The sequence below is a fragment of the Ictidomys tridecemlineatus genome, chromosome 10 (genome assembly GCF_052094955.1).
Source record: "Ictidomys tridecemlineatus isolate mIctTri1 chromosome 10, mIctTri1.hap1, whole genome shotgun sequence".
Lineage (NCBI taxonomy): Eukaryota > Metazoa > Chordata > Mammalia > Rodentia > Sciuridae > Ictidomys > Ictidomys tridecemlineatus.
This window is the reverse complement of record NC_135486.1, coordinates 137,625,195-137,641,669: the sequence shown is the minus strand read 5'-3', so window position 1 is coordinate 137,641,669 and position 16,475 is coordinate 137,625,195. Positions and strand designations below refer to the sequence as shown.

The 16,475-nt window shown below is 54.2% G+C and overlaps 2 protein-coding genes across 2 annotated transcripts; both read right to left on the bottom strand.

Moving 5' to 3' along the window:
* Positions 1-784: 784 nt before the first annotated feature.
* Amdhd2 (amidohydrolase domain containing 2) lies at positions 785-9,350 on the bottom strand. Its single transcript, XM_013364063.4, has 11 exons — positions 9,216-9,350; positions 8,989-9,125; positions 8,772-8,911; positions 3,668-3,722; positions 3,303-3,515; positions 3,146-3,234; positions 2,919-3,063; positions 2,678-2,785; positions 2,481-2,549; positions 1,430-1,531; positions 785-1,045 (listed from the first exon to the last, which is right to left on the bottom strand). The coding sequence occupies exons 1-11, from the start codon at positions 9,338-9,340 to the stop codon at positions 957-959; spliced, it is 1,272 nt and encodes a 423-aa protein (XP_013219517.3). The 5' UTR covers positions 9,341-9,350; the 3' UTR covers positions 785-956.
* A 131-nt stretch (positions 9,351-9,481) lies between these two features.
* On the bottom strand, positions 9,482-15,334 carry Atp6v0c (ATPase H+ transporting V0 subunit c). Its single transcript, XM_005337786.5, has 3 exons — positions 15,081-15,334; positions 10,292-10,475; positions 9,482-10,207 (listed from the first exon to the last, which is right to left on the bottom strand). Exons 1-3 carry the CDS (start codon positions 15,157-15,159, stop codon positions 10,003-10,005), a joined length of 468 nt encoding a protein of 155 aa, XP_005337843.1. The 5' UTR covers positions 15,160-15,334; the 3' UTR covers positions 9,482-10,002.
* Positions 15,335-16,475: the final 1,141 nt, after the last annotated feature.

Below are 16,475 nucleotides of genomic sequence, written 5' to 3'. Positions count from 1 at the left end.
GTACTTTAATGGAGGAAGACCAAGAATGTGTTGGAGTAGAACACTGGAATGTGTTGCCCAAGCAACATTAAAGAAGCAAGCATAAGTTGAAGAGCCCCTGAACAGTGGTGAGACCCTGAGCTTCCCAATAGCACTGGCAGGTCTCCATAGCCACCAAACTATGGTGGGCAAGGGGAGGGCTTGTCAAACCCACCAGGGGCAGGTTGGGGAGGTGGGGCTGCTGAGCTATGATGTAAAAGAACATAGAACCATGACTATGCACAAGGGCACTAGGTGATGGGACTGAGATCAGGGCAAGTCAGCAGGCCAGGGATAAACAGCTAGCTGGGGGTCCTGGCCTGGATTGGGACCCTTGGGTACTACCTCCTGCACTCAGTGCTGGGTAACCTGGGGTTCCAAGACCAGTGTGGACACCCTCCCTCATGAAGGTTTCAACAGAGGGCCTGGAACTGTGCCCACGTCTAGAACTGGGCCTTGGGTCTCCCCTCTGCCCACCCAGCTCAGGGAATGTGACTAAACATTAAAAACCACCCACCATCACTGTCCCCAACTTCTTCCTGTAGTCTTCCAACCATGGCCATGATTCCATTCCACCCGCCATACTGAAGGACTCCCTGCTCACTTCTAACTCTATCTTCCTGTGGATTTATAGACCTCAGACAGGTCCAGCCTAATAGGGGGCCCAAAAGGAATCCAACCATTTCTGCCCCAAGACACAAACACCTTCAAGGAGGCCCCAGGACAGCAGCCCTGCTTCAAAAACAACACCCAGAGACAAGGCAAGTCCTGCTGGCCACACATTTATCCGAGCCACTGCCTCCAGGGCCACTTGAGGCTCTGGAAGGGCCAACCTGGAGGAGGGGTCCCAACTTGCTTTCTGGAGACCAGCTCCCTCGACTGTCCGCCATGTCAGTGTCCAGCTGGGGCTGGGCATCCTCTCCTGCTGAGGTCCTTGGTTATAGCCTGGCTTCCTCTGCTTGCCACACCAGCTCACCAGAGATGTAGGTGGCCTGGACACGGAGGGTGTCATCGAGCACCACGAAGTCTGGGGCAGAGCCACAGGGTAAGAAGGGATGGGATGGGACCACCCCAACCCCCCACATGGAGTCATTCCCCCCACAATTGAACCCAGTGGGGAAGCTGAGGCCCAGGGACATGACTCATGCAGGATGTCCTGACCATCACAGACTGGCATAGGTCCTAGAACCAAGAGTCCAACTCCTCACAGGCAGGGACAAGAGACTACTCCCTGCAGCCCTGGTCTGGCCTTATCTTGGATGCCAGAAAGCCTGGCCAAGAGGAATAGACAGCCAGAGAGAGACTATGGCAGGCAATGCCACCAGGGAGCCAGAAACCAGGAAGACTCAATCACTCACCTGGGCCCTGACCCAGCAGCCCTTTATTGGGCCTCTCCTATGTGGAGCCTCACCTGCATCAGCACCAAAGTCCAGACTCCCCTTGCTCTTCTCCAGCCCCAGCAGTTGGGCAGGATGCAGAGATGCAGCCTCCAGGGCTGCCTCCACACTGCAGCCTGTTTGGGACACATCATGGTAATGTCCCACAGCCCCTCCCCTACTCACAGTTCCAAGCTCCCATTTTAGGGCCTGGAGACAAGGAGGGGACAGCCCAGGACTCTGCAACATGTTAACAGCCAGTCCCCACCCCAGCTCTAGGGACAGTACTTGCTCCTCTCTTCCTCAGCCCCGGCACCATCCCTGCCTGCAGGGTTTCTCCTAACAAAGCACTCTCTGGTCCCACATGCCCACAGGATCCTCCACTTTCTCCTGAATCGTGGGGAGAGCCCCCAAATGCAAAGAAGTGATACCAGGGCCCACTATGTCACCAGCCTAGCAGGCACCCAGGGCTCTCCTCTCTGCTCCCCTAACCAAGAGGTCAAATGACCATATTCACTTCTCCACCACTCTGATCAGTCCTGGAGCTAGGACACAGCCATGTTCTGCCTCCTAGGCTGTCCCCTTGCTGTCCCTTGTCTTCAGCCCATCTGATTTAAACAGTACAATGGACTGTGATACCTATCGCCTCCAGAATGGCATCTAGCCTCTCCTCATCTGCTGCTGTGCAAGGGCACTGCACAACCTATCCCAGGGGCCCGCAGTGCCAATCCTGCCCCACCCCATCCCACCTGTCCATCTGTGCTGTCCCTGAGAAGCCCCCCATCCCATAGGGCTGGAGCCTTGGTCCTTCTGCAGGTAGGATAGGGGGCCCTGCCCCTCCCAGGGTCTGTGGTTTCATTGCCCATCAACCTGTTGCTTGCTACCATGCAGCCATGCTACCATGCTTATGAGCTCTCTGCAGAGTCTTGGCCACATTCCAGTGTCTAGTCCATCCCCTGGAAACCACCCACCCCAACATGGGCAGGTGAAGATTGTTGAAACAGGATTCCCATAATCCCACCCCGCCCCAGTTCCTCCCAGAGGTGGCCTCTGTTCCTAGACACAGAGACACACTGGCCCACTAACCTGTGGCCTGCAGAAAATGCCGGACGCAGACATCCATTGGTGCTATGCTGCCACACAGTGTCTTGGTGCCTTGAGAGCAGAGAGGCCAGGGGAACTGTGGGCCTGGGAGCCCAGAAGGCAAGCAGGGGATACCCAAATTCCACACCCCCCCCAAGAGGCTGAGGGGCTGCTTTTCTGTGAGCATGGGAGTCACTCACCTGCCACATAGGCCGTCAACCCATCCACTTCCACATCCTGCTGTCCCAGTGTATGACGGCCATTGCCCAGGCCCAGGGCAGGGACAGCATCAGTGACTAGCACCAGCCCTGGAGAAGAAGTGCTTCAGGACCAGGACAACTGATTTCAATGCCCCTCCTCCCTGGAGACTCACCCTGGGGATGGGCCTGGTGGGCAAGCTGAACAACTAACTTCTACTGCCCCTCCTCCATGGAGGCTCACCGTGGGGATGGGCCCGGTAGGCAATGCGTAGGGCTGCAGGATTGGTGTGTATGCCATCAGCAATCATTCCATAGAAGATGCAGCGCCCAGGGGGCAGGCGGTCACTGGTCAGGAGCCCCACAATGCCAGGATCACGGTGGTGGAACTGGGCAGGACAGGAGGGACTGGCTGAGTGGGGACAGAAGCTGCCAAAAGCCCACCCCTCCAGGAGCCAGGGCAGCACTCACAGGCAACATGGCATTGAAGAGGTGGGTAATGAAGGTGGCCCCACTCTGTACTGCTTCCTCTGCAGCCTGTAGGTCAGCCACTGAGTGCCCTGCATAGGGGACCTGAGTTCAGACTCTGCTCCCACTGCAGACCCCACCCCTGCTGACAGCCCCTCACCTAGGGAAACGCAGATGCCCTGGGCTGTCAGTGCCTGGATCACTTCGTGGCTGCGGCCCAGCTCAGGGGCCAGTGTCACAATGCGAACGTTGTCCAGGGGACCATAGGTGGCCAGCACATCATGGAAGGCATGGGCCTCAAAAGAACGGAGGTGGGCCTCAGGGTGTGCACCCCGCTTCTCCTGGCTGATGAATGGGCCCTCTAGGTGCACCCCTAGAGGGAGGAAATGAGGGTGACTCCAGCAGGCACCCCCATCCTACAGCCCACATCGACCCCTTGTGCCTGCACCCTCCCTCCCTCCCCATCTGGGCACCTGGTGGGTAGGGGTCTCCCAGGGTGGGGGCACGAGGGGATCAGCCACTCACCGAGGACCCCTGCCCCATGGGGACCACCACTCTTCACGGGGATCTGAGGAAGGACCTGGGGGGAACCAGCTGTTAAAGCCCTGCCCCCCCATAGCCCTGTACCCAGAGATCTCAGGTAGAGTTCAGGGCCCTGGCCCAGCCCAGCCCCACTGGCCATCCCTCCCAGGAACTAGAAGATGGCCAAAGGTCCCACACAATGGTCAAGAGCAGGAAATTACAAATGGGGACACCAGACAGCCTGCCCAGAGGACCGAGGCAACAGAGCTTCCATGCCACGAGAACAGGAGCAGGGGCACCAAAGGTGGCACCAACCTGCTCTGGCCCTCAAGGTGGCCTCCATCCAGCAGCAGCTAGAATGTAAGTGGAGTAGAGGCCCCAACAGAGTGACCATAACCTTCCTGAGCAGCAAGGCCAGGAAGCAGGAGCAGGTCCAAGCAGCAAGGCCAGAGTGCTCAGTGCAGGTAGAGTCAGGGCTCAGCACTCACAGCCCAGGCCACACTTGATCAAAAACGTCACAGCACTGGGGAGGAATGACAAGGTTCACAATTGATCTCAGGGGCTGAAAGGCCAGGCAACTCAGCCCATGCCATGTTTCTCCCAGGTGGGCAAGGGCTTTCCAGAGCCTACAGCTCTCCAAGGGTCCCTGGGCAAGGGTGGCAGGCTGCTTGCAACTCCCTCAGGACTCCCTGCTGAACAAAAGTGATAACTGCACCCTCCCCAGAACTCTCTGCCCCAAACAAAAGTGAAGGTTGATTGATTGATTGATTTTTTCTGATGCTGGAGATCAAACTCAGGACCTTGAGCACCACTTAGAAAGATCCTGTCTCAAAATTAAAAAAAAAAGGGGGGGGGGCGGGGTTATAGCTCAGTGCTAGAGCTCCTCTAGGCTCAATTTCCAGTACTCCCACCTCCAAAAAAAGACCTCAAACCTTAAGGACCTTAAAGAGGAAGAGAGAGGGACTGGGATTGTGGCTACTCGCCTAGCACGGGCGGGACCCGGGTTCAATCCTCAGCACTACATTAAAAATAAAATGCATTGTGTTGTGTCCATCTACACCAAAAAATAAATATTAAAAAAAAAAAAAAAAGAGGAAGAGAGAAAGGCAGTCAGACTCTGAAAGTTAGACAAGCAGATCCTAGACAGATATAGGTGGGCCACAGACTGAGAGAGGACCACGGCTCAGGCCCTTCAGTGCCTGGTGTTTCGAGAAATGGGTTGGGGGCAGGCACTGACAAAGGAGTCTTGTTTGAGAGCAGCTGGGTCCCTAGAATACCTGCCCCAGGTGTCCCTGGCTGAGAGTGCCTCTGGGAAAGGGTAGGTCAAGGAGCAGCAGAGAAATCAGTAAGAAAGTAGAAGTTTACATCCTAAAGACTTTCGCCAAGACACCAGGCAGGCCTGTTTCCTCTGAGCAGAACAAGGCTTCCTTGGCATTCTGACAAGCCTGAGGCAGGACCCTCGGGGACCCTGACCTGTGGGTATCCTCAGCCCTCAGAGCACCCTAAGACAACAAGGGGCAGCCAACAGTAGAACTGAGCCAGGGACTGTCACACCAAGGGACACAAGAAAGAGCTGTTGACACCCTCTGGACAATGAAAGGTCATGTGTCCATGAAGCAAGAATACAATATTTAAGACAAGGAACATGGGGTGGGGGACAGAAGAAGCTCTTCAAAGCTTAAATTATGTGAGCACCAAAGCAAGAAATCCAAGAGAAGAACTGGAAGATAAAAGCTGAGGAAATACCTAGAAAATGGAGTCAATAAGAAAATACAAGAGAAAAAAAATCAGAGAATGGGCCCAGGAGGCCCAACTGTGGACCAGTGAGACTCCCATAAAATGATAACATAGAACAGGCAAAAAGTCACCAAGGAAATAATTCAAAACAACCAAGTGGGCTCAGTGGTGCACACCTGTGATCCCAGCTACTTGGGAGGCTGAGGCAGGAGAATCCAAAGTTTGAGACCAGCCCAGGAAGTTTATTAGTCAAATTTAATTAATTCTGTGTCTCAGATTTTTTTTTTTTTTTTAAAGGGGTAGGGTGTAGCTCAGCAGTAGCAGACTTGCCTAGATGAATGAGGACTCAGGTTCAAGCCCCAGCACCACCAATAACAAAACAAAACAAAAAATCCTAGGGGAAAATTGCTTCTTACCTAGCTCTAGCCTAGTTAGGCCATAGATCAAGAAAATAAAGATATTTTCAGTCCTTTCAGGCTTCAAAAAACTTATTGTCCCATGACCCTTTTCTTCAGAAGCTATTGGAGGATGTATTCCACCAAAATGAAAAGTGTAAACCACCAAGATGAAAATACAAGAGGCTCTGGGACATGGAAGACTTAGCAGAAAGGTGGATGGACTCCCCAGATGGTGGGGAATGGTGATACCAGGACTGCTCAGCCCTAGTGAGACAACAGGAAGTGCTGGGGAAAGCAGGAAGCCAAAACTGATGGAGCCCATTCTGTGTCTAAATGGCCTAAGAGTAACAACTGTCAGCAGGAAACTACAGAACTTGAGTTACTAGCTGTTAAAAAAAAAAAAAAGTATGTAAACTCCAGGAAAAGCAGAGTTTAGAAAAGAGAAAATAACTCAAACCCTGGAATTATACACAGCAGTCCCCATGTCTGAGTTATGTGGCTGATCTAATAAAAAATATCATTTAGTGAGAATGAGACATAGAAAAAGATGAAAGATGGGCTGGGTTGTGGCTCCACGGTAGAGCACTCACCTCGCACGTGTGAGACCCTGGGCTCGATCCTCAGCACCACATAAAAATAAAGAAAAATAAAGGCATTTAAAAAAAAAAAAAGAAAGAAAGAAAAAGATGAGAGAGAACTAGTCCTCATCTGTCCTGGTGGGAAGCAAGAAATATTGCCCCAAACTAGAAAACTGAATAGGAATACTAGCATATTTTCTAGTATGCAGGTGAATTCCTAAGAACAGCTGAGTTAAAAGTGATGGCACCTAGGGAGAGAACAAGTTGGGGCAAAGAGCTGCTGTTGTTCCAACAAGCTGTGGATATACAAAGTTCATTAGAGATTAAAAAAAAAAAAAAAGATAATGGCTGAGTTTTGCTAGATAAAGTCTGGAAGGAAAGCAGGAGGGGAGTAAAGAGAAAGGACAGGTTCAAGTCCAGCTAGAGGGAAAGAAAGCAGGGAGCAACTGGAAAGGCCCAAGTGTGAAGGACAGTAGGGTCAAAGGCAAGGAGGTACTCTCCCTTGACTCAGCAGATAAGCCCTTGAAACTGAGAATAATGTGAACAGATCTGCTGCCTGGAAGGACAGTAAAAGGCAGGGCTGAAGGAGGCCCAGGAAAGGAGCAGCTGGTGTCAGATCAGACTTCAACAACAAAAGACCTGGCTAACTTCTGGCAAAGCGGCAATCCATTTCTACCCAGTGTGAAGGGGCCCGGAAGGAAGGTTGGGTGCTTGTTGAGGGAAAGGTCCTCCGGTTTCCATGATATCAGTATTAAGTTTACACATCCCAAACCCTCCACAATCTCCAACATTGGCAGATGGCCCAAGGCTTTCATTTTGGAAGAGTCTTGTTTGTAACACACCTGGACCCAGTGAGTGATGAGAAGAAAACACGTACTCTTCACCAGTCCTCCCTCTGGGGCTGAGTGCCTACATCATGCCAGAAAGACCTGCAGGTGATGCAAGGGCAAGGAAGCAACTGGGAAGCAGGAGAGCAAGGCCTTCCAGGTAGAGCTTGGGGGGGCAGGAGAGGGGAAACCTGGAATTACAGGAATGTGCCTGGGGAAAGAGAACAGGTTTGGCAGGTACAAAGGGAATGTTAGAGATATGTTAGAGTCCTGTTATCTTGGAAAGGACCAGAGCCTAAGAAGGCAGCTGGGAAACCAGATGCCTAACTGCAGCAGGACAATTGAGTTTGGTTTTTGATATTTGTGTGGTTGGAGAGCTGTGGAAAATTTCCAGGAAGACATCCTTAATTGACATTTACCAAATGCTTCATATGTACCAAGCACAGTATCCAAAGACCCTGAGAGATGAAGATTATTTTCAATTGAGGAAACTAAGGTTAATAAAGAAGGTTGTTCCAAATATTTTGGCTGATACAAGAGTCAGAAGGCCACCAGGTGCACACCTGTAATCCCAGTGACTCAGGAGGATCACAAGTTGGAAGCCAGCCTCCAAAACGTAGTGAAACCCTGTCTCACAAATTTGAAAAAGGATGGGGGTACAGTTCAGTGATAGAGTGCCCCTGAGTTCAATCCCCAATACCTAAATAAACACAGGAGGCCAGGACCAAGGCCCAGGAAGCCCAAACTCAGAGCCCACCCACAACCTCCCACAGCTCCCTGCTCACACCCAGAAAGGGACCCACAGACAGTCATACATTTCTGCTGTGGATTCTGTAGTACAGGAAAAGTCAGATGGGGCAAATGACAAAACTGAAAGAACAAGATCAATTAACCATGGTTAAAAGTGTTCAGTTCCTAAATTTACCAGCCACGTTATGGTAGTGTAAGAGAATACCCATTTTTTTAAAGGAAGAGTTAAGTATTAAAGGATACAGAGGCATGCATATGCAACCTACTCTCAAAGGGTTCTGGAAGGACAGCAACACACTCAGGGAGAAACAGCTCAGAGGACAAAACTTCCAAGGAAAACTGGACAAGAACAATGGAATTTCTTCTAAGCAGCAAGAAAGGTAGAAGGGTGGGAAATGTAAGATAAATTAGGCTGGAAACACTGGGAGAGCAGCTCTTTCTGGAAGACATGTTCAAGTGAGGCACACACCACAGACAGGAAATAGAGTCTGACCCCAGGCAATGGTTGTGTCTCCAGCAACCTTGCTTGCTCCAGCAGGATTGGAGGCCGGCAGTGGGGGTAGGGAGGGGCTGTGGCAGATGAGGACGCTGAAACAGCAAAAGTGGGAAGCACTGCAGAGGCAGTTAGAAGGCAGAGGGACAGCTGATAAATAAAGGCCAGGGGACCCCCACCCCAGGCCCAAGTGAAAGGACAATAGATTCAGATTCATAGGATGTGTTTGGAGAGAGAACAGCAACAGATTTAAAAGTTAAGGGGATGATTGCCTCCAGAGACCGCCCCCGCCCCTTTTGCTTGAAGCCTGGAGCCTGACCTCACCTTATGATAAATCTCTGGTGGGGAAGTGACCAGGGTGGGACAGAAAGAGGTGACACCGTGGGACAGAATCCTCTGGGCCACCAGCGCAACCCCCGATCCCACATTCTCAGTGATCTTGGAGAAGTCGACACCAAATCCACCTAGGACCAGAAAAAAAGGCGGTCGCAGAGTGCTCGGGGCTCCTCCCCTGCGTCCCTGGCCCTGGCTCAGGCCGCACCGTTGATCTGCACGTCGATGAAGCCTGGCGCCAAGATGTAGCCCCCGCAGTCCCGCTGCTCGTCGGCCACGCGCCGCTCGTCGAAGAACAGCTTCTCCGGGTCCAGGATGCGGCCCTCACGCACCCACAGGTCCTCCCTGCTCACACAGCGGCAGGCGTTCAGATTGCCCACCGGTCCCGTCGCCCAACCCACCCCACACCGCGCTGTCCCTACCCGGCCCCCGCACCTGAGCAGTGCGCCACCGCGCAGGATGCGGCAGTTGGTGAACTGGAGCACCGGAGCCCGCGTTGCTCCCTGCCCGCCGCGCATCGTGAGCCGCGGCAACTCGGAGCCGGCAGGCCCCCACGCCATGTGACCCTCAGCTGACTGGGGCGGGCACCACATGATCGCCCCACCCACGTGACCCGCTGGCCCACGTGACCCGCGACGCATTGACGCGCGGCGCCAGCCCGCCCCGCCCCGCCCCGCCCACACAAGCGCTGGGACACAGGCTTAACACATCCGAGAACTTTATTGGACACAGCTGGGCACTAGGGCCTAGTGGCTGGCGTTCTGCCCCCGACCGGGGCACCGGGCGCAAGGGGCGGTTCCATCCAAGGAGTCTCGGCAAAGGGGACCCCACAAGGCAACACTCTACCTAAAGGGTACTATATAGTTGGGTTGCTCCACAGACGCATGAACAGGTCAAATCTTTTATAAATAAACATCCAGTAAAGAGAAAAATGACAACTCTAATTCATCCTTATACACAGAGCACTCTAGGGCAGGGGCCGGAGGCTGGCATCCTCACTGGTCGGGGGCCTGGATGGGAGATGAGTGGGCCCAATGTCCACAGCACGGGGAGGAAGGGGCCAGGCGGGGAAACAGACAATGGGCACTAGGACACTGCGCATTTACAAGACCAACTACGGAGGAGGGGGTGGCTGCCCGTGCATGTGTGTCAGGCTGTTCATTCTGGAATGAGGAGGGGGGTGGTCTTTACATCGTGTTCTGTGGCTGGTGAGCTTGAGGGGCTACTTTGTTGAAAGTATGAGGGCCACGATGAGACCGTAGAGGCCAAGCACCTCAGCGAAGATAAGGATCAGGATCATGCCCACAAACAGCCGGGGCTGCTGGGCAGTGCCCCGAACACCGGCGTCCCCCACAATGCCAATGGCAAAGCCAGCTGCCAGGCCACTCAGGCCCACACTCAAGCCTGCACCAAGCTGGAGGAAACTCCTGGAGGAGAGAAAAGATATAGGGCCGTTAGCAGCCTGCCTACCAAGGCAAGACAGTACCAGGCATGGCACTCCCCACACTCACCTGTAGAGGCTAATACCATCATTCAGGGAGTTGGCGATGAGGACTGCCACCACCAGGCCGTAGATGGCGATGATCCCAGCCATGACCACTGGGATGATGGACTTCATGATCAGCTCCGGCCTCATGACTGACATGGCTGCGATGCCGGTGCCACTCTTGGCCGTGCCATAGGCAGCACCCAGGGCTGTAGGAGGGAGGTGAGGTGAGCCGGGAGCCACCTGCAGGCCTCTTTAGCACAGCTGAGGGCTCCCCAAGTTAGCACTCACATAGGGAGCCGAAAGCACCAGAGGGGCAGAAGGGCCTCCAGAAGCAACAGCCACAGTTAGAACCATTTCCCACTTTCCTCTGGCTGAGTGCCCACACCTCTCTCTCTTGCAATAGCCCTTGTGGCCCGCTAGGGTTCCTACTCTGCTGTGACACCTAGCCCTATTCCCTAGCACCCTCAGCCTGCTGCCTGCTACCTTAGGCAGCCCTAGCTAGGGTCCCAAAAGCCTTGCTTGAGATTCTAGGCATCTTTGTCCCACCTTAGGTCCCAGTATTTCCAGTCCCACTGATCAGTAGCCCAGATGCAGGTCCAGGGTAGCCAATCAGTCCTTAGCTAATACCCAGGGACAATAGCCTGGAAGAGCCACCACAGTCTAGGCTGGGTGGTAGAGTGGAGTGGTAGAATGCTTGCCCTCCATGTGTGGGGCCCAGGGTTCAATGCTCATAATACTGCACACACACACACAAAGGTCCCTCCCCAGTACCAGCAGGCTAAAGCTTCTACTGATGGATGTGACCTCAGGGTCAGAAGTAGCTGATCATAAGCAAGTCTTTACCTCCAGGCCAGAGCTTTTGGACTCACCACCCAACTTCCCACTACTCCAGCCCCTAAACTGGAAGTCAGAGCTAAACTGGGGGCTGGGAGGGGCTGTGCTTTGCCAGGAAGGGCAGCTTTCAGCACCCCATGCCACACAGCAAGCCCTGTGGCCTTGATAGACAGGACCCTCCCTAAATAACCAGGGAAAGAAAGGGCAAGCAAAGAGGATGAGGCACAGGAAAGAGGTCAGGAATCTGGGGTCATCACCCACCCTGACCATGAGAACTCAGGAAAGTTCTGCCCTCCCTGTGGTCTTCAGTCCTCCCACCACATGGCAATAGGGGAGCTGGACTCTAGGGGTGGCCTGTCTCCTCTGGAGCAAGTGGTAATGGCATACTTTGCCCCGTCTTTACCCAGGGTGCCCATACTATATTCATTTTGAAGAGAGCAATGACTGGCTTGACCACAGAGACAACACAGGTCAGAGGCAGAAGAAACTAGGACAATTCCAGCCTTTGTAACATTTTATTGATTTCTTAGCACCCTCACCCTCCCCCCCAAAAAAAAAGCCTACTCTTGTTTCAGCACTGAGAAGAGCTGAATTCCAAAGGGCTCTGTCTTTTCAGAGATGAGGAGACAGAACAGTGACTCAAACATAGCAACACCTCCAGGACAGCAAGGTGGGGGTAGGGGGTGGAAGGATGACAGACCAGGCGATTCTGAAGGAAACAGTGACAGTGAATAGGAAATCACAAGAAGATGGGACAGAGGGCAAGGATAATAGCACATGTGGAGATGACAAGGAGCAGACTGGAGGGAGCAGGCTAGGGTGGGGATACAATGGACCACACTGCTTCCTCTAATGGTATCCTGAGATGCCCAGATACCACCAGGCCAAGATTTATAACACCATTAGCCTAGGGCTCTGGGACCATCTTCAAGAGGCCATTCCTGGAACTTTTCTGGTCACAATGTTTTTTTGTTTTTTTTTTTTTTTGGTGGGGAGGCAGTGGAGGCTCCCTCTGCAGGCATAGCCCCATGTCAGGCTGCATCACATATGTGCACCTCCAGGGTTCACACCCCTGGGGACAAGTTACAAACAGCGAGCACAGGCTGACATGTGGCACTGGAGAGGAGTTTGAACAGAGGGAACTCAGCACCCTAGGTATTGAGACTCTTAAGAGGCAGGAAGTAAGCTGGGCCCTTCCCCAGAACAGCAGGGAAGTCATGTGGCTGGGGAGAGGGTAGGGCAAGAGGAACAAGGGAGAGAAAAAGGGATAGCCACTGTAAGTCAGAGCTACAGAAAATAAAACCTGTCTAGGCCTGGGTGGCAGCAGGTCCAAGAAGCCAAGCCTGATGGAGTTTTAAAAGGCAAGCCTGCCAACAATGCCAGATGCAGTGGGGCAGAGAGCAGGGTCAAGAGGCAGTTCCTGGAACACAAGCACCAAACCAGGGAGGAAGTCGCTGAAAATACAGAAAAGGAGCAACCAGCAGCTTCATGGAAGACATGATGAAGAAAGAATCAACAGGATATTTGTCACAAGAAAAAAGGAGAAGCTGGAATGTGAAAAGGGGGAGGGGGGCCTGAAAGATATGCATGGATCTCATTTGGTTAAAAACCAATGATCGGGGGCTGGGGATGTGGCTCAAGTGGTAGCCCGCATGCCTGGCATGTGTGCGGCCCGGGGTTCGATCCTCAGCACCACATACAAAGATGTTCATACAAACAAAGATGTTGTGTCCGCCGAGAAATAAAAAATAAATATTAAAAAAAAAAAACCCAATGAGTCGGTCTGGGGTTGTAGGTCAGTGGTAGAGTACCTGCCTAGCATGTGTGAGGCACTGGGTTTGATTCTCAGCACCACACATAATAAAATAAAGATCCATTGACAACTAAAAAAATATTAAACAATCAATGAGTCAAGTGCAACGCAGACCAAGACCCAAACACTGGCAGAGAGCTTCATGCTGATCCAGCAGCAACACCAAAGGCCATGGAAGGACAGAGGGGCTTGTCCAGGCAGCAGAGAAGATGAAGACAAACCTTGGAGAAAGACACATTTTAGAGTGCAGAAATGAATTCAAAAGGTAATGGCCAAGGAAGAGGCAAGCCACCATTGGGCTGTGTTAAGCTCCATGTGGGGAGGAGTGGAGCTAAGGACACAGAAGAGAATTCACAGGGGCCAACAGGTATGCAGGTACCAATCCCTAGGAGCCAGGGTCAGGCAGGAAAGGCCTAAGCCAGCAATACCCTGTTCTCAATAAAGTACAGACACCTGCTGGTACTGCTCAGTAGAAAAGTACACGCAGGTTCTTGATGGAGAGGGAGAGAACTGGGTATAGAAAAACAGGTCAGTGGGAAAGTCACTGGAAGTCACCCTGAAAACTGGAAGGCAAGTTTCATTCAGGCAGAGATCTTGGTTGTTCACTGATGTCACCCCAATACCTGGCAGAGCTCAAGCAAGATTTGCTGAACAAGTGAGTGATAGCCACAGAGAGCTGCAGTGGAAGGTAGTAGAACTTCCGAAGGCATTCTGGGGACAAGGAGCTTAAGGGAGATGCATGGCATGCAGCTCAGAGAAGCTCTAAAGGTGTGGGAACAGCAGGCGTATCCTGGCAAAGGAGATGTCTAGACCACATCTCCCACCACAAATGACCCCTTACTGGAAGGGGATGGAAAGGGCAGGGCTCACTCAACAACATGTGACTGGCAGACAGGCCCAGGCAGGGGAAGGCCCCCAAGACAGCAGGGTCCCCAAGTCCCCACCCCACAAGTATTTACAGTCAGCAGAGACTGTTTAGAGTTCAAACCCTCCACATACATGTACTGGGAGCCTCCCCAGTCCACCAGGTAGGGTGGGGCAGGGCGGGCCACTCTAGCCAAGAACCAGACCTACCAGAGGAGCAAACCAGGCCAGACCAGTCTACTGTAGCTGCCTCTGACTTATCTCCCTAGGCCCCACATTCTCAGGTTTGGCCTAAGCTTCTATCTCCCAGAAGGGCAAGTTTTCACTAAATTTGACCCCCTAGTACTGTCAAGGCCCAACTTCAAAGCAGGGTGCCATCAAGAACTCTGCTGGATTCCTTCTCCATGAACAGGGCAGCCCCTCCCGATTCCTGGCCCTGAAAGAGGAAGGTCATTCATTCATCCCTCCATTCTTAAGAACCAAAACTGGGGAATTCCTCCTAAGGAACAAAGACCCAATCCTGTAAATGCTAGCACCCCATGCCACCTTCTCATCCAAGTCAAAGCACAGACCCTCAGCAAGCGTCCACACAAGCGCTGTCTCCCAGAAGCCCCCATTTGCAAATGCTCCCACCTCTACGTCTCTTCGGGCTCTCAGGACCAACTCCTTTTCCAGCTTTCCCAACCAACCCACATAGCTGACAGGGTAATTGGGAAACCGCGACAAGCCCTAACCGGAAGGACCTGCCTCAAGATACGGACCACCTGACCCTGGCCGCCTTTGTGGTGAGGGCTGCGGACCTTGGCGAGACGGAGTGTCCCGCCGGCCAGGAGGCCAGGGACTCTCCTCCCGGGCGCACTCGGGGCCGCCGCCGCCCACAGACCGGAGCCTCCCGAGGTGTGATGTCACACCTGCCCGCTGAATGCGGGGTGCGGAGCAGTCGCAAGACCGCGCACCGCCCCCTGCGCCCCCACCCCAGCCCCCCTCCCGCCTCCCGGGTCTAAGATGGCAGCGGCGCCGGCGCCGCCCCACCCCCGCACCGCAGCTTGGCTGGTAGGGCCGTCAGCCGGAATCCGGGGACCCCCAAGACTCGCACCTAGACAAGCACGCACACCCTGCACCCCAGACACCCCATGGCCCCCGCCGCCCTCGGACCCGACCCCAGCCCGCAGTCGCGTGAGGCCGGGCACCCCAGACAGCCCAGACTGCGTCAGAGTGAAGTCACGCGCCGGCCCCCCGTGCGCTGCGGGCAGGAGTCCCGCGGCGCCCCCCGCCCGACCCCGCCTGCCGCGGGGCTCACCGCTGAAGATCATGGCGGACGAAGCGCCCATGACCGCGAAGAACGAAGCATACTCGGGGCTGTTCTTGGTCTCGGACATGTCTGCGGGCGGGGTGGGGCGGGGGGCGAGCTCAGCGGGCCGCGGCGAGGAGAAAACAGCAGACCAACGAACGGGCGCAGAGGCGAGCAAAGGCGACCTGGCCCGTCAGCCGCTGCGCTCTAAATACCAGCACCGCAGAGCAAAATGGCGGCCGCAGCTTGGTCACATGATCCTGTCCCCGCCCCCTCAGGGCCGTACCACTTCGCGCCTGTGGAGGAGCCGTGGCTTCGGACGCCTGGGAGGCCGCTGACCGCCCCAAGGCTGTGCCGCCAGCCCACTGGTCCCAGCCCCGACTCCACGCCCCGCATCAGCCTTCGTGGGCGCACTGCCCGGCGCCGGCGCCCTCCAAACCCCACGGCGTTGGGTCCGTCCGACCCCCGGGCCGGGGCGGGGCTGGGTGCTCTCATTAGCATACAAGGCGGGGTCTCTCCGCCCCGCCTCCCTTGCGACTGCGCACCGCCAGCAGGTGTTAGGTTTTTTTCTTCGTCGCTTTTCTTGGCATTCCAGTGGTGGAGCCCCACTCCAGGCTTCTCCCGCCAGGACCCCTTGGCAGGGCCAGGCTCCTTGGGGCGCCGCACTGGCCTTCGGTCTCTTCGAACAAATGAATCAAAGAAATTTCGAGTGCCGGCGGCTGGCCTCCTGTGCTCCAGGCCCCAGGAAAGCCCCCATTCCACCTGTGAAGTCCTGCCCTGTAGCTGAAGCCTCTCTCTCTTCCCGCACCTCCCGTCCCCAGGCTCCTCCAGACCCCATAATCATCTTATCCGGTAGTTGATGACTTCACTTCTAGATTCCTAGAAAAAAAAAAATAAGTCCTATCTGCCCTTCTTGCTTTAGCAACCCAGATATCAGTTGAGGGTGTCTCCACCCCTCAAGATAGAGGCATGACGGGTTGAAAGCCCTTTTGGTGTCCTCCGGATTTCTGAACGTTCTGGTGTCCGGAGGAATCTTCATTTTGTGTTTCTACCTTCTGGCTTCCAGGTCCTTTGCATGTCCACGCAAAGCCCAACCATGCAAAGCCTCTCTTCTTTCTGGAGCAAGTCCTGGAGGATGGCCCTGCCCTGCTGATGCCCTGTGACAGCCCGAGCACCTCAACTAGTGCTTCGTCTCCACCAGCCAGATCTGGCTGCCCTGTGCCTTTTTCGTTCCTTTCCTTTAAGGATCCTGAAGCAGCTGCCACCTGGCCAGTTCTCCCTTTAGCCACAGCCCACAAGCCCACATCCTGAGATCAGAGCTCTGTAAGTGGCCTGGTGCCACCTGCAAACTTCTCCATGTAGGCAGTGGAGTCACCTTCCCATCTGGCCTTCCTGCTGAATTCT

Bases quoted from the DNA above. Each gene is read 5' to 3' on its own strand.
- Amdhd2 (XM_013364063.4), bottom strand. From the start codon at position 9,340: ATGGCGTGGGGGCCTGCCGGCTCCGAGTTGCCGCGGCTCACGATGCGC. The intron at 8,912-8,988 runs GTGCGGCCTGAG...TTCTGGTCCTAG, and splicing joins CATCGACGTGCAGATCAACG to GTGGATTTGGTGTCGACTTC. The intron at 2,550-2,677 runs GTGAGTGACTCC...TCTGCTCTCAAG, and splicing joins GTTGACGGCCTATGTGGCAG to GCACCAAGACACTGTGTGGC.
- Atp6v0c (XM_005337786.5), bottom strand. From the start codon at position 15,159: ATGTCCGAGACCAAGAACAGCCCCGAGTATGCTTCGTTCTTCGCGGTC. The intron at 10,476-15,080 runs GTGAGCCCCGCG...TCCCTCCTACAG, and splicing joins GTCCGCCATGATCTTCAGCG to CCCTGGGTGCTGCCTATGGC. The intron at 10,208-10,291 runs GTGAGTGTGGGG...TCTCTCCTCCAG, and splicing joins GATGGTATTAGCCTCTACAG to GAGTTTCCTCCAGCTTGGTG.